The 24544-nt window shown below is 39.6% G+C and overlaps 1 protein-coding gene across 1 annotated transcript in view; it reads left to right on the top strand.

Moving 5' to 3' along the window:
• TRIM37 (tripartite motif containing 37) overlaps nt 1-24544 on the top strand; it is a 131042-nt gene that overhangs the window by 83157 nt on the left and 23341 nt on the right. Inside the window, exons 17-20 of the mRNA XM_052658014.1 lie at nt 558-694; nt 6913-6998; nt 13214-13405; nt 22691-22996. Coding sequence (XP_052513974.1) covers nt 558-694; nt 6913-6998; nt 13214-13405; nt 22691-22996 — 721 coding nt within the window. The remainder of the gene's footprint in view (nt 1-557; nt 695-6912; nt 6999-13213; nt 13406-22690; nt 22997-24544) is intronic.

The raw sequence follows: 24544 nt of genomic DNA, 5'->3' as shown, positions 1-24544 counted from the left end.
AATTAAAGGAAAGATGGAGTTTGTAGGTAGGGCAGCTGACAGTTGGAGACACGCTAACTAGCCATAGCCAGTTGGAGAAGGAAATGGCAACCCACTCCAGTGTTCTTGCCTGGAGAATCCCAGGGACAGAGGAGCCTGGTGGGCTACCGTCTGTGGGGTCACACAGAGTTGGACACAACGGAAGCGACACAGCAGCAGCAGCAGCAGTAGCAGCCATAGCCGGTATGTTTTTCTGTATAGAAAGGTGACAGGGTTTTATAATCTCATTGAGGATAACAGGTTACGTAGACCTTGAGGAGTGATGATTTTAAATGTTACTCTGTGAGGAAGTTGGTGTGGACTGTATGAACCATTTCCAGTCAGATTGAAAGCCCAGGTGCAATTGGCAGAAATGACTTACTGGTGGTCCCGGGTAATGTGGTTGTGTGATTTATCTCTACAGGGCTCAGCAGTGTAGGCCCTGCAGCAGCGAATTCTGATAAGTACCTTATTGGTGCTTAGTCCAGGCTGAGTGGAAACATGTGAGATGGAAATCTTGTTCCTTTGCCTTAATCTAGCATGAGCTTTCCGATGGAGACCTGGACCTGGATCTCGTTGGGGAAGATGAAGCGAATCAGCTCGATGGCAGCAGCTCCTCCGCCAGTTCCACAGCCACAAGCAACACCGAAGAGAATGACATTGACGAAGAGACAATGTGAGTGTCGTACACTAACTGCAGCTCCGAATCATCTGAGTGACAATTATTAGAAGCACGGTAGCTAAGTTAGGCCTAAAACTGGGTGGTGGCTCAGACGGTAAAGCATCTGCCTGCAGTGCCGCAGACCCGGTTCCATCCCTGGGTCGAGAAGATCCCTTGGAGAAGGCAATGGCACCCCACTCCAGAATTGCCTGGAAAATCACATGGACGGAGGAGCCTGGCAGGCTACAGTCCATGGGTCGCAAAGAATCGGACATGATTGAGCGACTTCAGTTTCTTCATTTCTTTCACTTTCTTTTTCTTTCTAAAATGGGATATTAAGCATTTTTCCCCTTGATTTACCCTATCTTATATAAATGAAGGAAGAAAGAGTGAGTTCCCTCCCTCTCATCTCTGGGATCCAAATAGAGTTTTAGTTGTAGCTTTAACTTTTAATTTTGTTATTTCATATTTAAGAAATGTTGCAAAAATAGTAACAGATTAATTCCCCAAATGTTAATGTTTTGCTTTGTTATGTTTCTCTCTTTTCTCTCTCCACATAAAATTTTTTGAGAGACATTTGAGATAAAGTAAATATAGTTCTTATTGTATTAACTCCTCAAAATAAACCTTTTGCACTTAAAGTTCCCTCTTTAGAATACTTGGCAAGTTGTCTTAAAGGGTTAGTTAAAATGTGACCCCTTTAACTTACCAAATCAGAAATCATTATTACTAACATTTTTAAACATATAAAATAAAACTTATTCATTTGAACTAGAAGTGGAATCACCTTGATAAGTAGCTTACATATATGGTTCTACCTGAATTAATTCCTTTGACTGTTAGATCTGTTGACTTTTTTCAGGGTAGTTTTGAGGGCATTGTATTTTCCATTAAGCTTAATTCATTATATTGACTTTTTAAAAATAAATATTTATTTTAATGCTTCTTGCACTTCTATTTTTTTCTAAGTGCTCAGCCCAAATTCTTTTTTTTAATATAAATTTTTTATTTTAATTGGAGCCTACTTACTTTAGAATATTGTATTGGTTTTGCCATACATCAACATGAATCCGCCATGGTTATACACGTGTTCCTCCATCCTGAACCCACCTCCCTCCCCATACCATCCCTCTGGGTCGTCCCAGTGCACCAGCCCCAAGCACCCAGTATCATGCATCAAACCTGGACTGGCGATTTGTTTCATATATGATATTATACATGTTTCAATGTCATTCTCCCAAATCATCCCACCCTTTCCCTCTCCCACAGTGTCCAAAACACTGTTCTATACATCTGTGTCTCTTTTGCTGTCTCGCATACAGGGTTATCATTGCCATCTTTCTAAATTCCATATATATGCGTTAGTATACTGTATTGGTGTTTTTCTTTCTGGCTTACATCACTCTGTATAATAGGCTCCAGTTTCATCCATCTCATTAGAACGGATTCAAATGTATTCTTTTTAATGGCTGAGTAATACTCCATTGTGTATATATACCACCGCTTTCTTATCCATTCGTCTGCTGATGGACATCTAGGTTGCTTCCATGTCCTGGCTATTATAAACAGTGCTGCGATGAACATTGGGGTACACGTGTCTCTTTCAATTCTGGTTTCCTCCGTGTGTATGCCCAGCAGTGGGCTTGCTGGGTCATAAGGCAGTTCTATTTCCAGTTTTTTAAGGAATCTCCACACCGTTCTCCATAGTGGCTGTACTAGTTTGCATTCCCACCAACAGTGTAAGAGGGTTCCCTTTTCTCCACACCCTCTCCAGCATTTATTGCTTGTAGACTTTTGGATTTCAGCCATTCTGACTGGCATGAAATGGTACCTCATTGTAAGAAATATTTATTTATTCGGCTCTGCTGGCTCTCTTAGTTATGGCACTCAGTATCTTAGATCTTTGTTGTAGCATGCAGGATCCTTTGTTGTGGCAGGATCTTTAGTTCAGGCATGCAGACTCTTCTTTGCAGCATGTGGGATCTAGTTTCCTGATCAGTAATTGAACCCAGGTCCCTGCATTGGAAGTGCAGAGTAATAATCGCCAGACCACCAGGGAAGTCCCTAGAGTGGTTTTTAAGGTTTTTTTCTGCTCGAAAGTGTTTGATTATGTTCTCTTTACTTGCATGCACCTACATTAATAGCTTGATTCAAAGTATTTTGTATAATTCATAGAAGTAGTACAGTTAAGCCAATTTGAACGTCTGTAATGTGCTCAGTCACTTTAGTTGTGTCTTTGCGACCCCATGGACTGTAGCCCTGCAGGCTCCTCTGTCCATGGGATTCTCCTGGCAGGAATACTGGAGTGGGTAGCCGTGCCGTCCTCCAGGGGAATCTTCCTGGACCACGGCTGGACCTGCATCTCCTGCACTGCAGGCAGGTTCTTTACTGCTGAGCCACTGGCAGGCCCAGTTTGACCATCTCAGGAGCATACATTGTTAGCTTTTACAAATTAAGGTCGGTTCCTTCCTTTAATAGATGGGGAAATAGGAACATAGTTGATTTGGATAATGATTATTATAAATTACTTTCAGTTAGCTAGAGCACATTTCTCAAACAGGCCTTCTTCTCTCCCTCCACCTCAGTCTTTTATGATAGCCGTATGCATTTTCTTCTTGCTGTTTTTTTTTTTCTTTTTTTTTTTTTTTTGAGGTAATTGTAAATTCACTTGCAGTTGTGAGAAATAATATAAGATTCCACATCCCCTTTGCCCAGTTTTCCCGAGTAGTAAGCAACAGACACCACAGCCAGGATATTGATGTGACAGAAGCAAGATAGAGAACGTTCCCATCACCACAGGTGCCCCACGTGTCGCCGTTCTGTCACATACCTACTTCCCCACCTGACCGCTTCCTTTGCAACCTCCCACGTGTTCCTTGTTTCTGTAATTTTGTTATTTAAAGGATGTTATGTAAATGGAACCATACAGTATGTAACACTCGGGGACTGGCGTTTTTCCCTGTCTGATTCTCTGGGGACTCATCCACGATATTGTGTGCACAGGTAGTTTGTTTGCACTAATGCTGATAAGTGGTTTGTGTTGTGGATACACTACAGTTTGTTCAGCTGTTCACTTGTTGAAGAACATCTGTATTGTTTTCAGTTTGGGGCTACTATAAATAAAACTACTAGAAACATTCATGTACAGAATTTTGTGTGAATGTGAATCTCCATTTCTCTTGGATAAGTGTAACTGCTGGATTGTATGGTAATTGAAAGTTTAGATTTTGAAGAAACTACCAAGTACTTGTCTAGTTTTTGCATTCCTGTGAGCAGTGTATGTATGGTTCACCTTCGCAGCACTTAGTATTGCCACTAGTTTTTATTAGTCATTGTGATATCGCATTGTGGTGTTAATTTACTTCCCCATGTTAGCTAACGATGTTGAACATCTTTTCATCTTAATTTCCTATAGGCATATCCTCACTGGTAAAATTTCTTTTCGTGTCTTTTTTGTTGTTGTTGTTATTTCCTCCTTTCTTTCTTTTCGTGTCTTTTACCTGTTTTCTAATTGGAAGTTTTTTTAATGATAAAATATACATAACCACAGGAGAAGGAAATAGCAACCCACTTCAGTACTTTGCCTGAAAAATCCCAGACTGGCCTGGCAGACTACAGTCCATCGGGTTGCATAGAGTTGAACAAGACTTGAGTGACTGAGCCTGCATGCTTGCATGCATATATAATAATTCTAAGGGCAGTTCACTGGCATTAAATATTCATGTTGTTGCACAACCATTACCACCATCTATCCCCACAGCCTTTTTCTCATCTTCCCAGACTAAAGTCTGTACCCATAAAACAATAATGCCCTCTTTCTTCCTAGCAACTACTGTTGAGTTTTGAGGATTCTTTGTATATTAGATCTGGAGAAGGGAATGGCAGCCCACTCCAGTACTCTTGCCTGGAAAATCCCAAGGACAGAGGAGCCTGGTAGGCTATAGTCCATGGGGTCAGAAAGAGTCTACAGGACCGAGCAACTTCACTTTCACTTTCACTTGCAAATTAGGTACTAGTCCTTGGCTGAATTTGGAACATGCTTTGAAGATAACTTTCATTCTCTAGCTTATCTTTTTCTTGGTTCTTTTGCCAATCAGAAATTTTTAATATTTCAAGTCTTTTGTAGTTTTCAGAGTATATGTTTTATACATTTTTGAAATCATTCATCAGTATCTTACTCTTTTCCATGCTATTGTAAATGTAATTGAATTTTCTTCTTTAAGTTTCTTTTGTGGGTTGTTCTTTGATCTTACTCTTTTTCATGCTGTTGTAAATGCAATTGAATTTTCTTTTAGAATTTCTTTTGTGGGCTGTTCTTTGTAAGTACATGAAAATGCAGATTTTTGTATCCTGCAACCTTGTTAACTTGTTTATGAATTCAAATAGTTTTTTAAATGGATTCTTTAGATTTTTCTATGTGTAATATTATACCTGTAAATAGATATAGTTTTACTTATTCTTTTCCAATTTTGGTGCCTTCTATCTCTTTTTCTCTCCTAAGTTTACCTGATAGAACATCATATAGAATTGGTGGGAGTGAACATTCTTTCTTATCTTGTTCCTGATCTTACAGACTGATCTTTCAGTCTTTTACTGCTTAATGTGTTGTTAGCTGTGAGTTTTCCATAGATGCTCTTCTGGTTTATTGAGTGTTTTTATTATGAAAGGGTATTGGTTTTTTCAAAGTCTCTTTCTGCATCTCTTCAGATGATCATGTAGCTTTTGTTTTTTATTGAATTGATATGGTGTATTACATTAGTTCCTTTTCAGATTCTAAGCCAACTTTGCATTCCTTGGATAATTTATCTTTTTTTTTGCTGGATTCCTATTTTTCTTTTTTGCTGGATTCCATTTGAGAGTTTTTTTTTTAATGTTCTTAATAGTGTTATACCTTTTTCTGTGGCTCTGTTTTCATAGCCTGCTTCTTCTCACAGGCAACATTTCTCAGCCAGAGTTCTGACGCTACAGTGAGGACAGAGGTGTGCTTATTTCTCCCACTTTAGAAGCTGAGCCAGTGGGAGTGGGCGAGTTGGGGGCTGTAGCCTCAGATCTTTTCAGTTGGTCTTCTGAGGCCTGGGACTTCAGCTTTATGAGTGACTTGCGGCAAGGGTGATCTGGGCCCCAGTTTCTTCACATGCTGCATCAAAGGTAGAGCCTTGGGTCTGGATGGAAGAAGGGAATCCCTGCTTCTTGGCCACATATACCTGATTTTAGCCTAGCCACAGGTATCTGGGAGGAGGATGAGAAATGCTGGGGTCTTGTTCCTCTTGGGAATATAGCCCTTCTCCTGGGAGCTGTGGGAAATGGGAGCTTTAAGTGCTTGGGTGCATCAGTCAGAAGTGGAATTGCTATATCACTGCTCTTGGTTCAGGTACCACAGACTCATTGTCATTACCAAATTTCATTACTGTTTTTCATTAGCTATATGCTCTTAGAATCATTTCCAGAGTCTATAAACTGTTGCCTTAAAAAATAATGTTCACAGTGTTACTGGAGAGCAGATCTGCAGAGCTCCTCATTCTGTCAACCTGGGAATTGATTTTCAGACTCCTTTGGGCTTCCTGCTGGCTCAGTTGGTAAAGAATCCACCAGCAATGCAGGAGACCCTGGTTCGATTCCTGGATTGGGAAGATCCCCTGGAGAAGGGAAAGGCTACCCACTCCAGTATTTTGGCCTGGAGAATTTCATGTACTGTATAGTCCATTGGTTGCAAAGAGTAGGACATGACTGAGTGACTTTAATTTTAAATACCCAAAACTAGCACTGATTTGTGCTATTCCATATAGTACTTTGTCATTTAAAATAATTGTGTTTTGATAAACAATACCCTCTTTCTGAAATGATATTGTAAGAAACTAGTTTTTAGTCATATATAGTAATTTGAACATCCTTGTTAACCCTAAAATGTATAGTTTTAAGCCTAATTTACTACCATCAAATTACAAATTCTTTGAAGCTATAATCTCTTCTGCTTACATGGGTCTCAAATTTTCTCTTTTGAAAATTAAATGTCGTCAGCCTATTTTAGTACTTTAAAAAGGTAGATTTAACATTAATAATACTGCGCATACATGTGATAATGACAAAAGTCTTTCTCCTCAGTTTTCTGTTTAGAAATATAGTGTTACTTCATAGGAGAAAGCTATACACTATTGTTGTAAAATTCATTAAGATATGACAGATAATGTTAATTTTACTTACTATGTGGAAAAATGAATTCTGTATATTCTTAGGTCTGGAGAGAATGACGTGGAATACAACAACATGGAATTGGAAGAGGGGGAACTCATGGAAGATGCAGCTGCAGCAGGACCTCCAGGTACTGGAGCCAAACCCCACAGCCGTCCTGTCTTCTCTTTCCTCTTCTCTGAATGTATCATATTTTAATATGTGGCAGCCACTGCACAACATTGTTCACGGTGTTAGAAGGGCTGCATTTTACGTATGGATTTTGGAATATTACTAATAGTATTTAGAATGGTAATAGCTGAAATTTGATGCATTCTTACATAGCAGGCACTATGCAGAAGCACTTAATGTGTACCTGACCTCATTTACCTATAAAATTCTTGGAGGCAGATTTTAATATTATCTTCTTTTTGTAGCTGTAGAAACTGATGTGTAAAGGAATTAAGCAACTTGTTGTTGTTTTACAATTAAGTAAATGAAAGAGGAGTTAGAGTTTTCTGTTTATTTGAATCCAAAGCTCATGATCTTATTTACTATTACAGACTTACTTTTTATGATACATAAGTCTTGTTTGTATATCTACCACAACTATAGATTAATTTGAATAGAATCACTGAATATTTGAGTTACAGAAGACATTTTGAGAACTCAGTTTATATGGAAAAAGCGCAGAGATTTAGTTGGTATAGCTAAACTAGAACCTCACGTCGTCGTCTTGAACCTAGCTTTTTACCAAAGTACACGGCCCCTCCTGGGATAACCAGTTTTAAATAGTAAGTTTCTTTTGTTTTCTTGGACCTACTCAATTAAGCATGGGGATTTTGGCTAGAACAATTATCAACTAGTTTTTTGCTGCTTCTCTTTTACCTGCATCGCCCTTGGTATGAACACTGGCATATTCTGCAGCCTGCAGCATATTAAAGACCTCTTTAATACTGCTCAGCATTTCAGCTTCCACTTCCGCACTGTACTTCCGCCTCTCACTTTATTTCTAGGTGATCTCAGTCACACCTGTATGTCAGTTCTCTCTGTATGCTGATTACTCCCCGCTCCATCTCTAGCCCTTCTTTTCTCATGACTTCCAGACTGATGTGGCGGTTTGGTTTTGATGTCTCAGTCTTAGATCTCCCAAACAGAAATCATTACCTTTTCATTTGCAGGCTTACCCATCAGTGATGGCCACCATCTTGATGATGAGCAGAGCTGTATATTCTTCACCTTTTCCTCTCCTTCCACTCTCCCTTTAATACGTCACCAAAATCTGTTGATTCTTCCTCCTAGACAGTGAGTGAATACATTGGTTACTTCACATTCCGTTGCCATTTCTGGTGTAGGCTAGTGTCTTTCAACCTGAATGAGAGGCTGTTTGGGTTCTTTGTATCCATTATTGCTCCCATCCGTTCTGTTTCCCATGGCATGAATTCCGAATGAAATGACTTTTTATTCCCTTCAGAATAATATGTGATTGTATCCCTTCTCTCCTTAAAAACCCTTTATTTCATTCCATTTACTTATAGGATGAAATCCAAACTCATTAATATGGTATACAATGGCCTTCATGTGCTGACTCCTGCTCATTTTTTCCCCAGCTTTAAAAGGTATAATTGACAAAACTTGTATATGTTTAAGGTGTACAGCATGATGGCTTCAGATAAATACACACTGTGAAATGGTCAGCATGATCAAGCCAGTTAGCATTCATTGCCTCACATAGTTACCTTTTTTTTTTCCTTTCCTCTTCTCTACCCAACTCCCCTCTGATAACAGCCTGTTTATTTTCCGTGTATGACTGTTTCTGGTTTTGTTATGTTTGTCCATTTGTTTTGTTTCTTAGATTTTACATATAGGTATTACATATAAGTGAAGTCATATTTCTTTATCTTTGTCTTACTTAATTTCATTTAGCATAATACTCTCCAGGTCCATCATGTTACAAGATCAGGTAATGGAAAGTCTTATTTGCCTGGCTGAGGAGCTTTGCCGTTTATTCTGTGGAACCATTAAAGGTCTTTAAGGGTGAACGTGATCAGATTTGTATATATAGTGAAAAATGGGTTAAAGGTGGATGAGATGAGATTGGATACTACTGTGAAAATTCTCTGGGAGTCCAGTGGTTAGAACTCCGTGCTTTCACTGATGAGAGGATGGGTTTGACCCCTGGTTGGGAAACTAAGATCCCACAAGCTGCACGCTGTAGCCAAAAAAATAAAAGGAAACTACCTCAATATTCCAGGAGGGACAGTTTGAGGGCCCAAAATAAGGCAAGAATACTAGAGGCAGAGAAGAAGAAACCTTTTGAGAGATGTTAAACAGTAAGACTCTGTATGACTTGGGAGTGTCTTGCTGGATGGGTTGGAGTCGGTGGTGGTGTGGGGGTGATTTCTTAAGGTCTCTAGTCTGGGCTTTATTCCATAAGCTAGTGAGTCTCGGAGCAGAGGACAATATATTCAGTGTGACCCATGCTGGTATTGATGGGCCAGTGGGACTGGGTCCCGTGTTATGATCTCCAGACCCATGTAACTGGCTGCTTGGAAGACCACAGATGTGCAGTCTGGGTAGCAATATGCATTGTTTTTTGTTTTTTTTTAAATAAGCATCATCAGGGCTTCCCTGGTGGCTCAGTGATAAAGAATTGCCCGCCAGTGTAGGAGACGTGGGTTCAGTCCCTGGTCTTTGGTGAATTACTAAGCCCACGCTTCACAACTATGGAACCTGTGCTCTAGAGCCCAGGAACTGCAGCTGCTGAGCCCATGTGCCACAGCTGCTGAAGCCTGTGTGCCCTGGAGCCCCTGCCCTGCAGGAGAAGCCACCACAAGTAGAAGCCCGTGCACTGCATAATAGAGAGGAACTCCTCGCCACAGCCAGAAAAAAGCCCTTACAGCAGTGAAGACCCAGCACAGCCCCCAAAGTAAAAAGTTATTTTAAAAGAATGTTAAAAAAAGGAGTCATAGTTTTTATTCATTGATGTTAATAAACTAATTAAAATGTTATTTACAAGATTCACCCATAATATGTAAAGAATATCTACAAATCAATAAGAAAACGATGACAACCTCTTTAGTTAAAAAAAAAAAGACAGAAGATACAAACAGACACTTCACAAAGGAGTCGATCTGATGCCCGGTACACATTTTTAAAGATGCCCACTGCTTTTGTCAGAGAAATGCAAGTTGTGGTGCTAGTGGGTTTGTTTATCCTACATGAAGTTTCTTGAGTTTTTTGGGTTGAAGTTTTGAGTTAATGAATAGTTTTCATTATATGTAGGGAATTTTTACCCATTTTTCTTTGAATAATATTCTTTCTCCTCTTTTCTAACTCCCATTACGTGTATGTTGTTACACTTGGTGGGGTTTCACAGGTCTCTGAGCCACTGTTCATTTTTCTTCATTCTTTTTCAGGAAATGACAGATAAAATCCATATTATGATACCATTGAAAACCCACTGTAATGGCTAATACTTTTTAAATTGGCAGTACTGAATGTTGAAAGCATGTGGAGAGATGGAAACTCTCATAGCTTGCTGGTAGGAATGAAAATGATAACTCTGCTTTAGAAAACTGTTGGGCAGTATAGGCTAAAGCGAAATATACGCATCCTATGACTTTTCCACTTCCAACAGAATGGGAGCTGGTATTTGCCAGTTGAGTTTTACAAGATAATTTAGAGGAGTATTGTTCTTTTTTAGGTGGTTTTGTTTTCTTGTGTTTTTAAATTTTGAAAAGTAAATGTAATTTTTAACAAAGTAAAGAATGAAAAACTAGAGAAGAACTGGAAAGGTAGTTTGAGTGTAGACTGTGTAGGACCTCAAATTTTTGCTAATACATACAAGCATTGTAGTAAAATCAAGAGCTCAGATAGATTAGTGTGACATTTTAGCAGGCTTAATCTGGCTTGGCTTAGGAAGAGAGCATCCATTTGCTTTTTATGAGTTTTTTTTTTCCCATGTGAAGTTCAGGAGCAGTTTTCTGCTTATAAGTTCAGTAGCTTTGTTTATAGTAGCAAAAAGCAACCCAAATTCTTTCCTAATAGAAATAAAGTAGTTGTATATATTCATATTTTATAGCACTGCACAGAAATAATGAAAATGAATAAGCTGCTATATATAGCAATATAGATGAATCTCATGAATATAATATTGAGCAAAGAAGCAGAATATAAGAATATAGCTGTATCATTGCATTTTAAAAAGATTCAGAAACAGGCAGACTAATCTATGGTGTTTTACTCTGGATGGAAGTTGCCTTTGGGGAGGAGGGTAAGTGAGCAGTTTTAGGAGGCATAGAGGCATCTTGGGGTGCTATTAATTTGTGATCATTTTCTAGGCTTTATGAACTTCCCTGGTGGCTCAGCAGTAAAGAATCCTCCTGTGGTGCTGGAAATGCGGGTTCATTCCCTGGGTTAGGAACATCCCCTGGACAGAGGAGCCTGGTGGACTGACTACAGTTCATGGGGTTGCAAACAGTCAGACACGACTGAACCAACTGAGCACGTGCTCATGCAACTAGGCTGTATGAGACAGACGTCCACACACTCCCCCAGGTTAATGGCAGTGTTAACTCTTGGAGCGGGGAACTGAAACAGATGCTGAAATCTCTGATGCCTTCGGATGAAATGTGGTACTGTGTGGAAGGATGGGAACCTGGGAGGGATGGAGTAGCCAAAGGACATTACAGAAAGGAGTTTTGCTTATTGGTAAGAGTAGTGAGTGACCTGGAAGAGTAGTTAGAAACAGAATTCTGTTAACACTCATTTCTGTACTTGGAGGTCCATTTAACATGAGATACGAACAACTTTTGTTTTTGAAGAACCAGATAGTTGGGCAATTGATACCATAATCTGGATGAACCTATTTACTGTATAATCAGAACCACCTGAGTAGCTTTTTGAAAAAGTCCTGGATCCCACTCCAGTATCCTCATTCAGGACATCTAGAGTAGGGCCAGGAACCTGTCATTTTAAAAACTCCTCCAACTGACTTATATGCAGCCTGATTTAGGAACTTCCTAGTAAAGGAAAAGAGCTAAGGAACAGTTTCAAGGGGGAGAGGGAGTAGTTTTCTGTCTTTTAAAGTAGGAGTTCCAAAAAAAAAGAAAAACAAATAATAGGAGTTGCAGTGGCATGTACAGAGGCTAAAAGAGAAATTGGCAATGAGCTAATCCTTAGAAGAGGAAGAACAAACAAGTAGAAGGTAAGGATGCGAGGATGTGAATGTAGATGAAAAACATATAAGTAAATAACTGGCCTGAAGCTTCTGAATAATAAACTTTTCTCCTAAGTACCCCCCATCCATCTCCATCTCTTTAGAAATAGCCTCATGAATAGTTGGGACCTGATTACTTCATGTTATTTTTATATTATCTACTTTAAGACTTCACATGTAACATTTTTCAATGTTGTGGTTTTTTTTAAAGAATATATTTAAATAACTTTATTTAAGGAGGTCAGTTTTAACCAACATTTCCATACCTAATACTTGCTAGGCGTTGTACTAGGCACTGGAGAAAAGTCAGATGGTTTCCTTGGGTTAAGGAGCTTTTTTAGTTCAATATGGGTAATACAGAATGACCATGTTCTCAGATGTCATATTATTTATCAGTCATTAACAGGTTAAGTCTGAAATATTCAAATTGTACTTTAGTATTTAATCAAACTAGAAAAAATGTCTTGCCAGACAGTCATGACCTGAGTATTTTACTGTTCTAGACCTGCAGAAGATTCCATTTTGGTGTCTAGATCCTTGGAATCTGTTATACCAGGGGGCTTGACTTTCCTCCAAGACCACTGGGTTATGAAATACATTCTCCTTTTCCTTAACCCTCATCCCCCAATTGTATATATTGTACATGCTCTCACCTTTTTATTTCTGGAATTTAGGATAGGGCTTCCCAGGTGGTGATAATGGTAAAGAATCCAGCTGCCAATGCAGGAGATGCAAGAGACATGGGTTTGATCCCTGGGTCAGGAAGATTCCCCTGAAGGAGGAAATAGCAACCTACTCCAGTATCCAGTATTCTTGCCTGAAAATTTTCATGGACAGAGGCTCCTGGCAGGCTATAGTCCATGGAATCGTGAAGAGTCTGATGTGACTGAGCATGCATGTAGAATGGGGTTGTGGGTAACTCCTGAATTTTGAGGAGTAATGAGGCCAGTGGTCATTCACTGTTCTTTGTACACTTCTCTGGCGATATGGTTTCTTTGTGCTTCTCATCATGAACACCAGCTTCTAACAGATGGGCCCATAGACAAGTATTCAAACAACATTAGCCAGTTCACTTTTTTCTTTTAAGTCCAGTTGGATTTTTCCAGTTACAGGTAGCTCTCATTCTCTGTGTCTCTCTGTTGCAGGGGGTGACCATGGCTATGTGGGTGCCAGCAGCAGAATGTCACGACGAGCACACTTGTGCTCTGCTGCCGCCAGTAGTTTATTAGACATCGACCCTTTAATTTTAATACATCTCTTGGACCTTAAGGACCGGAGCAGTATGGAAAATTTGTGGGGCTTACAGCCTCGGCCCCCTGCTTCACTTCAGCCCACAGGTAAAATATGAACAGTAATTTTCCTTTTTTTTGTGCTTCTCCAGAAGAATTCTTGACTTTAAATTCAGATATCTTAAGTGTTGGAACATGGTATGTTTCTGTCACAAATTGATTTTTCACTGTATTTTATAAAAATATATCAATTAAATCAGTTTTTTGTTATTGTTCAAAGGCATTTTGTACAAAAATAATGTCAAAGTACCTGTAAGAAGGTTCTTAAATGATTTGCCTTTTTAGATTGTGACTGCTGGGCAGTTTGATCCATGTGAATTACAGTTGTCCTTTTTGGGAATGGACTTAGAGTTTCTCAGGCCTCATGAGTACCCTGATGTCTAAGTGGGACTGTGTGTTAATTAAAAATAGAAAAAGGAGGTTTACTCATGCTTTGATGTTCAGTAGCCTAAAAATGTATACCAGTTAGCAGCAGTATTTTTTAAAAATTATTTGTTAGAAAAACTACATTTGTGTTACTGTAATATGATGTATAACTGACACAAATTTAGATGTATAGTCAAATGTGGGCTTTTTAAACTTTAGACACAGGCTTTTCTCTTTTTTAAACTTACACCTGTTAACTCTGTTTTTATAGTTTGGTTGTGTTGGATCTTTGTTGCTGTGTGCAGGCTTTCTCTAGTTGTGGACATCAGGGGCTACTTTCTAGTTGCAGAGAGTGGAGGCTACTCTCTAGTTGTGGTGCACAGGTTGTAGGCACACAGGCTTCAGTAGTTGCAGCAAGCAGGCTCAGTAGTGTGGCGTGCGGGCTCAGTTGCTCCACAGCCTGTGGAATCCTCCCAAACCAGGAGTTAAACCCATGTCTTCTGCATTGGCAGGCGGATTCCTAGCCACTGTGCCACCAGGGAAGTGCTAGACGTTTACTTTTAAATGGCATACTTTGAAACCATTTTTGTTGGAAAGCTTTCTAGAATAAACTGAACATTTTTCCTACCTTCCTAAAAAAAAAAAAAAGTAGTACTTTACAAAATCAGTGATTTAGAACAGTGACTTTGATGCTTCTTTATAGCAGCAGAACTCACTTTTCAAGTAGAGTTTAAGGCAGAGCCTCAGTGTAGAAAACAGAGAAATAGAGCTGCTCTAGTGGAAGATAGATCAGAACTTGGATTATTTAGTTCTCTTTGTTCCTAAAGTATACTTCCTGAAAGCCTGGGTCCTCAGTTTGAAAGACTGTCTCCAATCAGGTTAAGAAACAGTTGCCTTTTTCTGTCATTCAAGTACATTTTGTATTATGCTCTTATAAAATAACACTTATCACATTGTATATGATTTCTTTCTGAGGCATTTTTATTGTAGAAAGTTAAAATGTAGAAAATTATAAAGAGAAAATTTAAATTACACATAGTTCTTGTGATCAACAAACAAATACCCTTTTAAAAAAAACTTATTAGCAAAGATTTTGCTTAAATTATAACCATTGTTGTTTGCAAAGACTTAGTGAAACAAGTAAGTTCTGGATCTCCAGGTGGATGTATACGTTGTTTTAACCTTTTTGAAGGAAAATTTTGTAGTAGATGTAAAATACCTCTATCCTTTAATCCTGTAACTTCATTTTTAGGAGTATATTCCAAAGAGAAAACAACCAGAGTTCTTTGAAAATATCTAACAATACAATTATGGTTGAAAAATTACAGTTGTTCAAGGAATAGCATATTTTATAGACAAGTAAAATCCTGTTTTTGAAAAATTCAGTGTCAGAGAAAAGAATGTAAACTACATAAACAGAATAAGATCTCTCTTCTCTGAAAGTTTTCTATTAAAATGGATAATATAAATGAATTGAGTTTTAGATCAAAATGATTAAAAAGTCAGTGACAAGGAGGATGGGGTATGAAAGAGAGAGGAAGAACAAGGTTTGGATTTAAGCATATTGAGTTTGACATACCAGTGGGATATCACAGTAGAGATGTTCAGCAGATAGGTAAAAATTAAGACTGAAATACAGGCAGTTATCTGCCGAGAGGTGATGCTGAGTAATTAAAATGAAGGGAGTAAGATTGCAGAAGAATGAGTTTCAAGAGATCCTTTAAAAGGGCTAGGGAGATAGTTATGGTGACCATCTGTTGCTGCGTGTGTGGGAGATGAGCCAGATGAGGAGCCTTGGGAGAGGAGAGAGGAAAGAGTCACGGAAGCCAAGTGAAAAACAACCTTTCTGTGAGAGGATGTTTAAGGCTGACGTTGCAGAAAGATCCAGGTTTCTTTTTATTAAAATGCTTGCTTGAATTTCAGTGTTCATTTTGTATTCTTTGTGTATTTTTTCCTTCTCAATCTGTGTACTTTCATTTCCTTTTCTTGTCTTATCGCATTAGCGAGAACTTCGGTAGCAATCGGAAAGGAGTGGCGGAAAGGTGTCCCTGATCTTGATGGGAAAGCGTTTAAGTTTCTCACCAGAAAGTATATTCTAGCTGTGAGTTTTCCATAGATACTCTTTTATCAAGTTGAGAAAGTTCTCCTCTATTCTGAGGTTTTATTGTGAATGGTTGATGGATTTTGTGAAAAGCTTTTTTTTTTTTGCATCTACTGATATGATGTAAATAGATTACATTAAGTGATTTTTGAATACTGAACAAGCCTTGCATACCTGGGATAAATCCCATTTGGTTGTCATGTATGGTTTTTTAAATTTATTGTTTAATTCAGTCTGCTAATATTTTATTGAGGGTTTTTGGTATCTGTGTTTGTCAGAGATACTGGTCTGTAGTTTTCTTGTAATGTCTGTCTGACTTTGATATTAGAGTAATGCTGGTCTCACAGATTCAGTAAAAAAGTATTCCCTCTGCTTCTTGTGGAGACTGTAGGGAATTTTACAGTTTCCTCTTTAAATGTTTGGTAGACTTCACCAGTGGATCCATTCGGGCCAGATGCTTTCTGTTTTGGAAAGGTATCATTACTGACTGAATTTCTTTAATATATACAGGCCTATTCATATAGTCTGTTTTTTCTTCTGTGAGTTTGGCAGATTGCTTTTCAACGAGTTGGTCTGTTACATCTAGGTTATCAAATTTGTTGGCATAGAGTTCATGGTGAATGACTATCATGTATCAGGCTCACTCTAGGTTTTTGTTCTTAACCACTGTTTCATAAAAGGGACATCATAAGGGGCATCAGGGTATGAACAGCTGATAGTGTGGCTGAACCTGATTTTGAGGTATGCGCTGTGGTAAATAGAAAGGCAAGTTGGATCTGTTCTGTGAAAGGCTTGCCTGAGGAATTTATTTGTAGTGAACAGTGGGTAACCATTGTTTCAGTTTAGGAATAGTTTGATTCAAACTATATTTTAGAAAGCTTGCAGTGTTAAGAAAATGATCAGAAAGGAAAATTTAATCAGGATATAGTTGTAGATGTTTATTTGTCATTCCCAGTATAAGAGGACAGATTGATACATTTCTGTGTATTTTCTCAGTCATTATGATGTGTGGAGCTGGGGTAAGATCTTCAGGATTTTTTGACATTATAAAAATTCTTTTAAACCTCTAGGGAGCAATGGAGAAGTAGTTTACTTAGAGCAGAGTTATGCTTGTGGAGGTAGAGCTTATGGGGCTTGTCAACTAATTGTAATATGGTAAAGAGGACTTCCCAGATGGCTCAGTGGTAAAGAATCCACCCACCAACACAGGAGGTGAGTTCGATCCTGAATCGAGAAGATCCCCTGGAGGAGGAAATGGTAGCCCACTCCAGTACTCTTGCCTAGGAAATCCCTTGGACAGAGAGCCTGGCGCTCTGCAGTCGCAAAAGAGTCGGACACAACTTAGTAACTAAACAACAACAGAGCACTCTTAAGTGGCTTAGATTATCATAAGGGGGGTGACAGGGACAGACACTGAAGTCTGGAGGAAGAGCTGTGGATACCTGTCCTTCTTGGAAGAGGTGAGGGAGTGTCATAGATGAGCCTCTTAATTCTTAACCTATAACTTGACAGATTCAGAAAGCCCTCTCCTCCTCAGTGCGGTGAGTATCCTTGTCAGGTTCCCGTGGTACAAGATTCCATAACACTTTTACGCTCTCCTGCCTTGGCACTTACCACACAGTCCTAGAATGGATTTTCATTTTTTCTCAGCTGGACTGTGAGCTTTGTGAGGGCAAAGACTGGGTGTTTGTCCTGTTCACTCTTGTATCCCCTGCCTAGCCCAGTGCTTAGCATTTGAAACAAACATGCAACCCACTCCAGTGTTCTTGCCTGGAGAATCCCAGGGACGGGGGAGCCTGGTGGGCTGCCGTCTATGGGGTCACACAGAGTCGGACACGACTGAAGTGACTTAGCAGCAGCAGTAGCAGTAATTGTTTATTGACTGATTATCAGGTAATGGAGGTTTGTTTAAATCTATTTTGTATTTTCCCATTTGGGCTTCTTTCTTCTGAAAAATTCTTGTCAGTTTCTAGTAATAATAAACTAAACCATGTGGATTAATACACGTTTTCTTATTTAAGTCCAGGTAGATGTAGGGTGGGAGATGACAGCCACAAAGATTTTATTTAGCAAAACATTTTGAGTATTTTGTGCCATGTAATCTCAGCCTCTAAGTTATTCACATTCTACTTGTCTGTCTTCCTTTCTGTAATATAATGTGCTCTACAAAATTCGGTAAGAATTGATTTGAAAGGAGGGGAGCAATTGGTGGGTTTAGGTGCTTGAAGAAGGAGACATTTCCGATCAGACCTGGTAAGTTTGAGTTGGCATCGAGAGCAGAGGGAAGAGGATGTGTGTAAAGGGTGAGGACAGAGCATGGCTGCAGGGCAGAGCTGCAGGACTGGGGGCACCGAGCCACCGGGAGGCAGAGGGGAAAGCCGCAGAAGTGGGGGTGGCGTCAGATCATGCCGGGCCTCTGTGCTCTACTGACGTTTCCTCAGTGATTCTAAGCAGGAATGTAACATCTGATTTGAGTTTTAAAAACTGCCGTGATACTTTAGTGCTTTCATAGACATTGGATCTCCTGAGCCTCAGGACAGCCCTGTTACAATATATATTATTGTCTTCATTTCACAAATAAATAAATGGACTCAGAAGTTGGAAGATTTAAAGAAAGTTACAGCAATTAAATGGTTGATCTGAGACCAAATCCTGGGTTTCTAACATCTCTCCTAATAGTCTGTTGTGAATGCTTTCAACTGCAAGTAGCAAAACCATGCTAATCGTGGCTTAACTAATAGTAATAAAGGCACTTCGTTATACATATTACATTTGAAGGTTAGTGGCTCTGTGTGCATCAGGTTTTAAAGGCAGGGCAAGGGACGGGCTTCCTGCAGTTCTCTTGCCTCTTCTGGCATGGCGTTAAGATGACTGCCACAGTTTCAGACATCATTTATTCACAGGAATGTGTCACTAGCAGGAAGGGAAAGATGGGATGTAAAAGACCTATTCCTGTGATGCTGGAGAGCAAAGTTATTAAGATCACAAAGTTATTAAGACTCTGGAGGCAGACTCCTTGGTTTGAATTCAGGCTCCTCTACTTTTAGCTGTATCCCCAACATAATAAAATCTCCCAGTCAGAATGGAGGCTCTCTCTCCCCTCCCCGCAACTTTGGCTGAAATTCTTAGTCACGTGCCCACTCTAAATGCTCCAAGAGGAATAAGCTTAGACCAGTCGTAGGCTCATACCCTCTGGGGCCAAGCAAAGGACACCTCTCACTGCCCTGAGCAGTGCTGGCCTGCCTAACACCTAAACACAGTCTGGGTTCTGCGGGCATGGTAGAAATGAGGGAGTGGCTGTTGAATACACTGTGGTGTCTGCCTTTTCCCTCTCGTATGGCATAGGTTGTTGCAGTGTGTGAGCAGGGTCTGCTGTCATTCTTGCTAGGAAAGGACTTGTTCCTCTGTCTAGTTAGGGTACCTCTTAAGGAGTTTAGGGGGTGTTTTTTGGGGTAAGGAACTTGATTTCTTCTTGCTTTGAGTCAGTCATAATGTTCTTTGATTTCCAGAATCCCTACTTCCTTTCTCTCCTGCATAGAAATTGTGTGTTTTTCCTTGCTTGTTTCTCTCTTTTTAATATTTGAGTTGGGGAAAAGAAGTTAAAAACTTCAACTACTTTCTCTTAGAAGAAACAAAGTATTGTTAGTTTAATGACTGCAAAGCCTCAAGTGACAGGGAAGTAATTTTTAATGATATTCCGTGGCACTTAACAGCTGCATCTGCATTGGATTACAGTTCAGTAAATTACCTTTGTAAAATGAGTTAGACTGTATATTTCCTATACTGTGTATAACATATTTGACTGAGTGTTTGGCTTTTAGGTTTATGCTTTTTCTGTTTTTTGTTTTTTTTTTTAAATTGTGGACATAGTATTGAAATTTTGAGAAAAGTGAATAAATATAAAGAAGAAAACAAAGGCAGTGTGGCAGCTTTTAAATTTTTTAGAGTTAAATGTATAATTCAGATTTGAGTAATTATAATGTGAAGAAATAGAGAAAAACAATAGAATGGGAAAGACTACAGATCTCTTCAAGAAAATTAGAGATCCCAAGGGAAAATGTTATGCAAAGATGGGCACAGATGAAGAACAGAAATGGCAAGGACCTAACAGAAGCAGACGAGATTAAGAGGAGGTGGCAAGAATACACAGAAGATCTATACAGAAAAGGCCTTAATGACCCAGATAACCATGATGGTGTGGTCACTCACCTAGTTTCAGACATCCTGGAATGTGAAGGCAAGTTGGCCTTAGGAAGCATTACTACAAACAAAGCTAGTGGAGGTGATAGAATTCCAGTTGAACTATTTCAAATTCTAAAAGATGATACTGACAAAGTGCTGCACTCAATATGCCAGCAAATTTGGAAAACTCAACAGAGGCCACCGGACTGGAAAAGATCAGTTTTCATTCCAATCCCAAAGAAAGGCAATGCCAAAGAATGTTCAAACTACCATACAGTTGCACTCATTTCACTTGCTAGCAAGGTAATGCTCAAAGTTCTTCAAGGTAGTCTTCAACAATACATGAACCAAGAAGTTCCAGATGTACAGGATGGAACCAGAGATCAAAGGCAGGGGAACCAGAAATCAAATTGCCAACATCTATTCAATCATAAAAAAAGCAAGAGAATTCCATTAAAACATCTACTTCTGCTTCATTTTTTTAATATAAATTTATTTTAATTGGAGGTTAATTACTTTACAATATTGTATTGGTTTTGCCATACATCAACATGAATCTGCCACAGGTATACACGTGCTCCCCATCCTGAATCCCCCTCCTTCCCCCCTCCCCATACCATCCCTCTGGGTCGTCCCAGTGCACCGGCCCCAAGCACCCAGTATCATGCATCAAACCTGGACTGGCAATTCGTTTCATATATGATATTGTACATTTCAATGCCATTCTCCCAAATCATCCCACCCTCTCCCTCTACCACAGAGTCCAAAAGACTGTTCTATACATCTGTGTCTCTTTTGCTGTCTCGCATACAGGGTTATCGTTACCATCTTTCTAAATTCCATACATATGCATTAGTATACTGTACTGGTGTTTTTCTTTCTGGCTTACATCACTCTGTATAATAGGCTCCAGTTTCATCCACCTCATTAGAACGGATTCAAATGTATTCTTTTTAATGGCTGAGTAATACTCCATTATGTATATGCACCACAGCTTTCTTATCCATTAGTCTGCCGATGGACATGTAGGTTGCTTCCATGTCCTGGATATTATAAACAGTGCTGCGATAAACATTGGGGTACACGTGTCTCTTTCAGTTCTGGTTTCCTCAGTGTGTATGCCCAGCAGTGGGCTTGCTGGGTCATAAGGCAGTTCTATTTCCAGCTTTTTAAGGAATCTCCACACTGTTCTCCATAGTGGCTGTACTAGTTTGCATTCCCACCAACAGTGTAAGAGGGTTCCCTTTTCTCCACACCCTCTCCAGCATTTATTGCTTGTAGACTTTTGGATTTCAGCCATTCTGACTGGTGTGAAATGGTACCTCATTGTGGTTTTGATTTGCATTTGTCTGATAATGAGTGATGTTGAGCATCTTTTCATGTGTTTGTTAGCCATCTCCTTCTGCTTCATTGAGTAGGCTAAAGCCTTTCGCTGTGTGGATCACAACAAACTGTGCAAAGTTCTTCAGGAGATAGGTATACCAGATTACCTTACCTGCCTCCTGAGAAACCTGTATGCAGGTCAGGAAGCAACAGTTAGAACTGGATATGAAACAACAGACTGGTTCCAAATTGGGAAAGAGTATGTCATGGGTGTATATTGTCACCCTGCTTATTTAACTTATATGCAGAATGCATTGCCAAACTTCATGTGCATTGCCAAACTGGATGACTCACAAGCTGGAATCAAGATTGCTGGGGGAAATATCAATAACTATGGATATGCAGATGATACCACTCTACTGGCAGAAAGTGAAGAGGAACTAAAGAGCCTCTTGATGAGGATGATAGAAGAGAGTGAAAAAACTGGCTTAAAACTAAGATCGTGGCATCTGATTCCATCACTTCATGGCAAATAGATAGGCAAAAAATAGAAACAGATTTTATTTTCTTGGGCTTCAAAATCAGTACAGACAGTGACTGCAGCCATGGAATTAAAAGACACTCCTTGGAAGTAAAGCTTTGACAAATCTAGATAGTATATTTAGAAAGCAAAGACATCACTTTGCCAACAAAGATATGTGTAGTCTGAACTATGGTTTTCCAGTAGTCATGTATGGATGTGAGAGTTGGACTATAAAGAAAGCTGAGTGCCAAAGAATTGATGCTTTTGAGCTGTGGTGTTGGAGAAGATTCTTGAGAGTCTCTTGGACTGCAAGGAGATCCAACCAGTCAGTCCTACAGGAGATCAACCCTGAATATTCACTGGAAGGACTGATGCTGAAGCTGAAGCTCCAGTACTTTGGCCACCGGATTGGAAGAGCCAACTCGTTGGAAAAGATCCTGATACTGGGAAAGATTGAAAGTGGAAGGAGAAGGGGACGACAGAGGATGAGATGGTTGGATGGCATCACCAACTTGATGGACATGAGTTTGAGTAAACTCCGGGAGTTGGTGATGGACAGGGAGGCCTGCTGTGCTGCAGTCCATGGGGTCGCAGGGAGCTGGACAAGACTGAATGAACAACAACTAAATGTGACCCAGATTTTAACTTCGTAGGTGTGAATAGAGTTATGACACTTGTATCTGTTTTCATTAGTTGAATTTAATACATGCTTTTAATGTTGGTACCACCTAAAGAGCTTCATTGACTTGCACCTCAGATTTGCCTGTATGCACAGTACAGAATGGTTTCATGAATGTTAAGGTCTGTGTTAACATGACTTGTTACTTCCTCTCTGCAGCATCGTATTCTCGAAAAGATAAAGACCAAAGGAAGCAGCAGGCAATGTGGCGAGTTCCCTCTGATTTAAAGATGCTGAAAAGACTCAAAACTCAAATGGCTGAAGTTCGATGTAAAACTGATATAAAGAACACACTTTCAGAAATAAAAAGCAACAGTGCTGCATCTGGAGACATGCCAGCAAGCCTCCTTTCTGCTGACCAGGCAGCTCTGGCCGCATGTGGGACCGAAAACTCCAGCAGGTTACAGGAATTGGGAATGGAGCTCTTGGCAAAGTCCTCAGTTGCCAGTTGTTACATACGAAACTGTAAGTGAAAAAGATCCTCTTAGTTTTATTTCTCCATATGTCATTTGGGAAACTCAGGGAGAGGTTATTTTCAGAATAATAATATTTAAATATCTCCCTCAGTGTTACTTAGGACTACAAATACCTACAGCTTTTTCTTCCATCCAAAACTGACTTTGTATATTTTCTGCTATATAGCAGAGTTAACATTTCTTGATTGCTTATTCTGTACTGGGCAATAAATAAGAGAAAATCTTTACTCTCATGAATCCTGCATGCATTACTCATGTGATAGGAATTGGACATTAAAATGTGTAGACAGGTAAAGATTATTTCAGTAGATAAAAAAAGTCCTGTGAAGTCCACAGCAGAGGAGTCGGGTGGGCAGAGCAAGTGAAAGAAAGTCCCTCAGGAGGCAAGCGTTGAACTGATACCTGAAGGTTGAGGAGTGGGGAGCTAGCTGTGCGGAGGTCTGGGGGAAGCCTTTTTCAGGGTAAAGAGAACGGAAAATGCAAAGTCACTATCAGGATTCACTCTTCATGTCTGAAGGCTGAAGGAAGGCCAGTTTGGCTGAACATGGTGAACTAAGCAGAAGCGAGGGGAACAGGAGATACGTTAGAGAGACAGGATCTGAATCAGGCGCGGGCTCAGTCGCTAAGTTGTGCCTTGACACTTTGCGACCCCATGGATTGTAGCCCGCCAGGCTCCTCTGTGGGATTTCCCAGGCAAGAATACTGGAGTGGGTAGCTGTTTCCCTTCTCTATTAGATCACGTGGGTCTTATAAGACCTCAATAAGCAGTTTGAGCTTTATTCTGATTTTGGGGGGAAGTCTCTAGACAATAAAAATCAGAGGGGTGTTTATGATCTAATATACTTCTAAAACAAAGATTGCTTTGCTGTGTGGAGAGGGTCTGAGAAGGATTGAGAGTGGAAGTTGTGAGACCAGTTTGCAACCTATAACAATAGCTTGTATGAAATACTGTGACTTATTCTGGAGTTTCTGCACTGAGTAGGTGGACTTGCTCATAGTCTAGCAGCCTTCCTTTACTGAGGTTCCAGTCTTTTTTTAAGTGTCCCAAGGATCATATATAACTAGTGCTACTCTAGATACACAGGAGAGAAGTTCATCTGTTACGTACAGTGGATATTTTAAACCACGAGGGCTCAGTTTTTTCCCACAAACCTGGTAAGAAAGGGTTTAGGAAAAGAGAAAAACTAAGAATGATGTTTAAGTGTTTGGTCTAAGCAACTTAGTGACTGGTGGTATCATTAATTGAGATGCAAGTTAAATAGGAAGCAGCAGGTATGGGATGGTGGGCCATAGGGGCATCATGTCAGGAATTTTTTACAAACCATGTTTGGTTTGAGATGTCTGCTAGATCTAGTAAAATATCTTATAGGCAGTTGAATGCTTTCGTAAATCTGAAGTATATGAGGGTAAAGCTGGGTATAAACAGTTGGGAGTCAGCAGTGTCAGGTGTTTAAAACCAGGGATCAAGTATGAAGGGAGTTTAAATGGAAAAGAGAAGTTTTGGTTCTGTGCACTTAAACATTTAAAAGCCTGTTAG

Source organism: Budorcas taxicolor, chromosome 19 (genome assembly GCF_023091745.1).
Source record: "Budorcas taxicolor isolate Tak-1 chromosome 19, Takin1.1, whole genome shotgun sequence".
Taxonomy (NCBI): domain Eukaryota; kingdom Metazoa; phylum Chordata; class Mammalia; order Artiodactyla; family Bovidae; genus Budorcas; species Budorcas taxicolor.
Note: the sequence above shows the minus strand (reverse complement) of the source record. Positions and strands in the feature narration are given on the sequence as shown.